We start from the raw sequence: 7,584 nt of genomic DNA, 5'->3' as shown, positions 1-7,584 counted from the left end.
TGCTCCCAGGATCCATGTCGGCATACACATCCTTATCGCTACGCCTTTGGAAGCCTAGTGTCTGCTCAGTGGAAACGCCAATTTTGTTGGCTGCGCGCTTGATAGCCGCTTCTATGATCTTAGTTGCGCTAAAAACGGGAAGGTCGAGCGCACTGGACGTGGTAGGCTTGGGCTCTTTTGGTACCAGCGACTTTGGCGTCGTAAGCGAAAAGAAGGCTTCCTTTTCGCTAGACGCATCTACACTTTCAGCGCTGGTTGCATCGTGATTCGTTGTGGGGAAGGTGGTGCTTGAGCTTATAGCACCCAAATTGCTTATTAGGTCAATATACTCTCCATTGGCTTTGGGACGCTCTGCAGTGACTATATGCACTGGCTTTGCGGTAGTAGACTCCAATTGTTTTTCAGCTCTTTCATTGTTCGCGTGGTTCGTAAGTTTGGTCTCAATCTGCTGGGATAATTCTGTTGGCAAAGTGATGCCTAATTTTTCCAACTCCTGAGCATTGCTCAAGATCTTTTGCAGCTCTTCGAGATCAGCCTTCTGCTGCCCATTACCGGGCTTTTGCGGTTTGTGTGTCGCAATGAAACGCGGGGGCTCCTTCGTCACAGTTTTTTGTATTATCGGCGGCTGCATATTCTGGTACGAGTTGCGCTCCTCATCCTCGAGTTTCTTAAAGAACTCCTGATACTGTTCAAAGTCTTTGTCGAATGATGAATTCTTTGGGTTCGCTGGTGCCGGCATAGCCAACTCACGTAACTCCTCGCTGGAGGTGGGTTCTGGCACAGCCTCTCCCTTCTTGTCCACATGTGACTTTGTTGGCTGCTGATGTTCCGGCGTGAGTATGTTCTCGAATGGTTTGTACTCATGCGCCTTCTCGGGGTAAATAATCTGCGCTCCATTTGTGTTTTGTACGGCGTGTGTATGCGCCGACGCGGAGGTTACCAGATTGGACAAAGTCGAGATATCCTTTGTATAGCTGCTTACAGTTGGCGTAGGCGTGGCTGGTTCTAAGATGCCCTGCACGCCATGGATCTTCACGCGCTCTAGTTCCTGTACTTTACTCAGCAGCTTCTGTAGTTGCACAAAGTCGCTGGGATCCACTTCTTGCAAGCTGCTACCGGAGCCAGTGTCATTGGTGATGTCGATTATTTTTTGTGCGAAATTTTGTGTGCGCTTGCCGGAAGAAGGTTTCGCAGCAGTGGCCGAAGTAGAGATTTCAACGCGTCCAAAAGCGCCTTGTTCCGCGCTCGCAACCTGTTGGTAGAGCTCTTGCAGATGCGCGAAATCATTCGAGGGCGCACGGAGTTCATTGGATTTGGGATTAGGCGCATTTACCTTGCGCGTAGTGAAACCAACGAATGGTATGGGCGTATCCGTTGTGGTCGCGCGTATGCTGTTCTCAAGCTTATCCGAATTCAAACGTTCCAGCTGTTGTACACGATTGATGAGCTCCTGCAACTGATCGTTGTCAGCGTCCGGCTTCTTGGGCTTTTGCGCGCTGAGGCCATTTGTGATGCGCTGAGCCAAATCGATCGAACTAACGGCAGGCGTTGGCGTAGTTGATGTTGTGGTGCTAGTGGAAGTCGTTGTAGTTGGCGCGCTTGTGGTGGTAGTGGTAGTAGGTGCAGGTGTAGTTGTGGTAGTAGTTGTTGTGCTGGTGCTAGTGCGCGTGCGCTCCAACTCTGCAAAATACTTTTGCAGCTGCTCAAACTCGCGATAGCTAGGCGCTGGCGTGCGCGCTGTTGTTGAAGTTGTTGTTGTGGTAGTAGGCACAGTTGTCGTACTGCTAGGCAGCGCGCCTGCCTGTTCAAACAAGCGCTGCAAGTCCGCTTCATTCAAACCACCAAATGGCAAGGCGCGCTGTGTGGTCGTTGTTCTTGGCTTCGGTGTTGTAGTTGTCACCACTACTCTCCCAGTTTGTCCGGCACGCGCCTGCTCATATAACCGCTCAAGCTCGCGATCGTCGGTTAGCAGTTTCTGCAGATTCAAAACGTCTGCACCACCGAGGCCTCCGAGCCCACCCAGCCCGCTTAGGAATCCTCCCCCCGCTCTTACTGGCTGAGCTTGTGGCTTCTTTGTTGTGCGCGCATTCGTCTGCTCCAGCGACTGCAATTGCCGCAAGACTTGCTGTAGTTGTGCCACATCCGGCTGCGCTGAGCTGCGCGTAGCTGGCGTGGATTGCAGCGCAAGCTCGTTGAAACGGTTCACTAAACTCGCCGTGCGTGGCGTTGGTGTGGCGAATTGCTGCGTGCCTGTGCGTGCAACGCTAGCAGGTTTTGCAGTGGGTGCAATATTCTTCAGCACATTATCTGGATTAATACGCAATCTCTCAAGTTCCTGTAAATTTTCGAGCAACTTGTTAAGTTGGTCGGTGTTAGTTGTTTCGGTCTGGTGATTACCCGAGTTGCCGAAGTTAATATCGATATTCGGATCTATGCGTCTACGTGGTTTTTTCGGCTCAATTAGTAGCGGCTCGCCGTTTGTTATCAGACTGGGTGTTGTAGGCGCAGGAGTAGTTGTGCTCCTTGTGGTCGTAGTCGTCGGTCGTATGGTTGTGGTGGGGCTCAATACTTTCGGATTGATATTTAAACGCTCGAGCTCCTGCAAATTCTCGAGCAGTTTCTCCAGCTCACTGCTCGCTGCTTTATTCGCACTAGCTGGTGTGCCACGTCTCGGCAACTTTGCTGTAGAAATCTCGCTTCCACCAGCCGCGAGCTCCGTGCTTTGGCCCCTCACATTATTGTTTCCCTTCTTCAAATCCTTACGCTTACGGCCACCAACAATACCGAAACGTGTAAGATAACCCTCCACCTCAGGCTTGACGCGTATCTCCTCGCCAATATTTAGTGGCTTGAAGCTCGAGTAAGCATCGGGCTTAATCTTCGGCGACAGGCTATACCCCTGCAGCTCTTTTAGCTGTGAAATGCCTATCGTCTGTGGCACATAAGTCGATATAACTGGTTGTGGTGCGCTCTCTGCCGCATAGTAATCGTCGATGGTGAAACGATTGCGTGACTGTGTTTGTCCAACAATACCCAAACTCTCTAAGACATCTGCCACTGGGCGTACAGTCGTCGTCTGATCAGGTTTCGGCCTGCGCTGCTTGAGGAACTCAGCATTCTTCGCGCTATAATGGCTGCTATAACGGTGCACTGGCTTTGGCGTTGGATTTGGTTCCATATTCGTTTCATAGATGGCGCCATTTATGCTATTAGTGACGGGTTGAAAACCGCTGGGTGTGCGCTGAGATGGCGCAGTCATCTTCAGCATGACTGGCGCCGGGGGTAACGGATGATAAGTGGTCGGGCTGGGCGCAAACGCTTGACGCGTTTTCAGCGAATAAGCAGGTTTATAGGTGGTCGCTGCAAAGTTTCCAATATTCGCTGTTTCAGTTTTTACTGGCGCGCTCGGATCGGGTGTAATGAATTTGATTGGCTGGTGCGATGTGTAAGAATCGATTACTCTCGTCACAGGCGGGCGTGTGTAGAGCTCCTGTTAGGAATAAGGAAAGTATTATTAGGAGAAATTAATTAAAAAGAAAGAAATTCCCAACTTAACCTGTATGTTGCCCTCAGTTTTATTGTCCGTATTATATGGCAGCACCAGCATGAGCGCACGCATGCTATCCGCGCGTCCCATATCGCCAGCTGCAATGCTTTTTTGGTACTCTTCGCGCGTCACCTTCTCATAGAGCTCCTCGATTTCACCTCTAAAAATTAAGAAGGTGGAAAAAATATTTTATAACAGGTCAAAAGAGGGTTATGAAGGAGTATATTTCAGCGCTATTGAACTCAATAACGCCTTTTTCATAATAAAGTTTAAGGAGAGATGTGAATAAATCATATAAGCGATGTAATCCAAGGGGGCGCATCTATATACATACAATATAATACGCGAAGGCCAACAATCTGCAGCGTTCGCCCGATTTTCAAAAATAGGGTGTCAAATTAAAGCGCTTGGCCTTTAAATGTACAAACTGGTTTTATTTTTGCGAACAGAGTTGCCGCCTATAGAACAATAAAATTCAAATCATTTCATAACCAATGCCATCATAACCCACCGTTCGTTAGATTTTCCAAAGTGAGGTGGCAAATGAAAAGGCTTGGACTACAGATATGTAATAAGGTTTTACTTTTTTAAAAAAAGTTGCCACCTTTTAAAAATTATATTCAAATTATTAAAAAAAAATCAATTATTACAAAATGGGTATCGATGGAATGGTTTTGAAAATCTTTGTTTCATAACTTAACTTTTGGAGGGCTACCACCTGTTTGAAAAATTAAATTCAATTTGAAATAAGTTTGGAGAAATTTGTTTCCACATATGGGTGCCAAGCGAAAGGGCGTTCAAACGGTAGTAGTTTGAAAATATTTTGAAGAGGGTTGCCACCTGCTTAAAATGTCGAATTTAGTTAACTTGTCCACAAGTATATGTAAGATCAAAATATGGATGTCAAACAAAAGAGTGTTAAGAAGTCTTTAGTTTGAACATTAAAAACTATTGGGAGAGGTTTGACACCTGTTTCCAAATTAAATTCAAATTATTAAATAAGTTAGAGGAATTTTTAAAATGTGGGTAGCAATCGAATCGGGTTTGAAAAATCTTTATTTTTTGAACTATATTTTTTAGGGTTGCCACATGCTTAAAAAAAAATTTCAACTTCATCCATCAGTTAATTATAATATGTATCGCAATGACAGACGAAGGATATCTAAGAATGTCTTAGCGCGAAACTACTTTGCCACCTGTTTAAGTCGATTTTAATTAACTTTTACGCAAGTTATTTGAAATAAGAAGCGAAAGGGTGTTAAGGATACTTGAATTTGAACATTTAGTATGTTTGAAGAAGGTTGCGACGTGTTTATAAAGAGACATTACAGTTATTTAATAAGTGGGATGAAGATGGGATCGTCGAAATGATTTTGAAAAGGCTTTTTTTCGGAAATATATTTATTAGGGTTGCCACCTGTTTAATATATCTAACTCAACTTAAATTAAGGCAATTACCGAATTCAAATATTTATTAAAATTTGGGTGTATATATTGGCGACAAATGAATGAGTGTTAAGAAATTTTTAGTTTGAACACTACAAATATTTTTTGGTGTTTAAAGAGGGTTGCCACCTGTTCGCAAATTCAAATGAAAAGTTAAATGAATTATTAAAATATGGGTGTCAATCATAATGCGATTGAAAAGGCTTTATTCTGAAATATATTCAGGAGGGTTGTCACGTATTTTATAAGGGACTTTCAAATTATTTTATAAGGTAAATGATTTTTCAAAGGATGGATATCAAACGAAATGGGTTTGAAAAGGCCTTTCAGATAGGTTCTGCAATTCACTTCCGAGTGAATTTAAACCCAAATTCGCTTCGAACTCAAATTGAGCTTTGTAGAAGGTCACTCGAAAATAAATTATATAACCTGCCTGTTTAGTTGTGAAATATGAGGGGTTCAAAATAAAGGCCATAGCCTGTAGTTGTGCGATAAGGTTTTAAAATTTGATAATATTAAAAACCGACTATGCGAAACAGCTGCACGGATTTAGAAGAAATATGACACTCAAATCGCTTATACCCTGACTAAAATAAGTTTTTAAACTCCTACACACCACTACAACTATTCGGGTCACAGACTTGATATACTTACAAACATACTTGGACCAAAAAGCAATCAAGGTTTCTATAATCGTATATAAAGATTTAGAGCACGAGCCATCCATGGCGTGGATAGTGCCAAGAAAAGTGGCTCAAGATGCTGTCAGTGATAATCGCTAGTGCGAAAGCTCCAAAGAATACGATGTAATAGCCACTCTAGAATCAAAAATGCATTAAATACTGCAAACTGAGCTAAAATAACTAAAGAACTCGAACGTTCCACAGTATGAGAAACCACTGTGCGAGAGTGAGAAGACATTGTGGAACAACTCATTTAATGGTCGCTGGACTCAGCAGCGGCTACTAAATGCCTATTCCACACGAAGTAATGTACGTTGGAAATCTCGCGGGGTGCAAAGCTCAACGTTCAAATCAGCTAGTAATGGTTTTAAATAGAACACCAACAGCAATAAAGTAAACCAAGTAAAGCAAAGTGATAGTAAAGCTTGGATCGAAAAACTGTCCGAATAATGCAAAAGGACGCATAATATCCGGCCAAAAAATATCAAAACGAAGCACTTAAGCGGATAATACTATAATGGACCTATGTAGTCCCTCATATAAGGCAAAGTGAGCTTGCAGACACATAAATCTTCGTATGGACGTTATTGGGTTTTAATCATACATATATTCCCCCACTCTTTCCACTTACCTCGTCAGGCGTGGCAACGAAGGGTCTTGTGACAAAATACGCTGCACTTCCTCGATGGTCTCCTCCAATTCGGGTGGCTTGAAAAGTGGTTGCTTCTCAGTTGGACTAAAATAATTTCTTGAAACCGGGAACGGTTGATTAATGGTGGGCAGAGTGCTGAACGGCCGGATTTGAAGTAGAATAAGGCAGAGTAAAAGAATCTTCGGGCGATGATACATTGTGGCTAAAAATAGAAGAATGAAACAAAGTTTTAAAAATAAAATTTTTATAAAGTTACGAGTAACATATCTACAATATTTTTGCGCTTTAACCTAAATCGTCTTTTTTACCAATAATTTTTTTCAATACTTGAAAGCACTTAAAATAACTAAATTTTTAATTAACTCTACTTTTTTTGACTAATACTTATTAGCTTTAGCTCCCAGCCATGTTCAACACACTCATAATTGCTCACTTCGCTGTACAAAAAAAGAAAGATTCAGCATAAATGCCGGTATTTCATAACCTCTCAAACGCCGCTCATAATTTTTAATCGCACTCAACAACTTTTAATAATACTTTGAGCAAATCTATTTTTGTAGCTCTGAATATGTACAGACATATGTTTAGTACATTCATGCGTACATATGTGCATTGCGTTCATGAGTTTATGCTTGTAGGCATATTCAACTATTGGACTTTACTCGCCATTATTTAGACTTGGCGCGAGTTTTTTGTTTTAGCACTTAGTGCGCGTTTGGCGCAAGCAATAGCCGCAAAACAAGGTACTTAATTTGATTTTGCTTTGCTGGCAATTAAAAATTCTTTATGTTATTAAGTTGATTGCTATAAAAAAAATTGCACTTTGCTTTAATGTTGATGGTTTTTCCAAAGCAGTGTCCATTCAAGCCATAAGCAATAACAAACTCTTCTCGTCGATGCTTATTGTCATTGGTTAAGCAGTTAATGGAAGCATGAAGTCAATTTTCAGATAAGCATAGCATCATTACATCGTATACTCTGTATGTAGCATTCACTAAACTATCGCCGAAACTGATGCCCAATACAGCACCGGAGATCCCAAAACGGTGGTGTGCGAACGCAGTCGCATGCATAGCAGGCTACTAAGGTCAGCATACCTACCGTACGAGGAGGAGTAACCACCATCAATTGCTTTCTGACAGCTTGTCACGCATGCTCAAGCACGCAGGGTGCACTTGGTAATTGGTTGTGATGCAAATGGGCATCATGAATTTTGCGGAAGCTCCAACACTAATACCAGGGGTGAGTCTATTTTT

The 7,584-nt window shown here is 42.9% G+C and overlaps 1 protein-coding gene across 1 annotated transcript; it reads right to left on the bottom strand.

Moving 5' to 3' along the window:
• Nucleotides 1-4: 4 nt before the first annotated feature.
• LOC108375189 (mucin-5AC-like) lies at nucleotides 5-6,525 on the bottom strand (the record flags this gene model as incomplete). Its single annotated transcript, XM_017631290.1, has 3 exons — nucleotides 6,308-6,525; nucleotides 3,557-3,707; nucleotides 5-3,490 (listed from the first exon to the last, which is right to left on the bottom strand). Coding segments are annotated over exons 1-3 (3,855 nt in total), but the record flags the coding sequence as incomplete, so codon positions are not given.
• Nucleotides 6,526-7,584: the final 1,059 nt, after the last annotated feature.

The sequence above is a fragment of the Rhagoletis zephyria genome, unplaced genomic scaffold (genome assembly GCF_001687245.7).
Source record: "Rhagoletis zephyria isolate East Lansing unplaced genomic scaffold, Rhagoletis_zephyria_1.1 Rzeph_scaffold_08607, whole genome shotgun sequence".
NCBI lineage: Eukaryota > Metazoa > Arthropoda > Insecta > Diptera > Tephritidae > Rhagoletis > Rhagoletis zephyria.
This window is presented reverse-complemented; position numbering and strand designations above follow the sequence as displayed.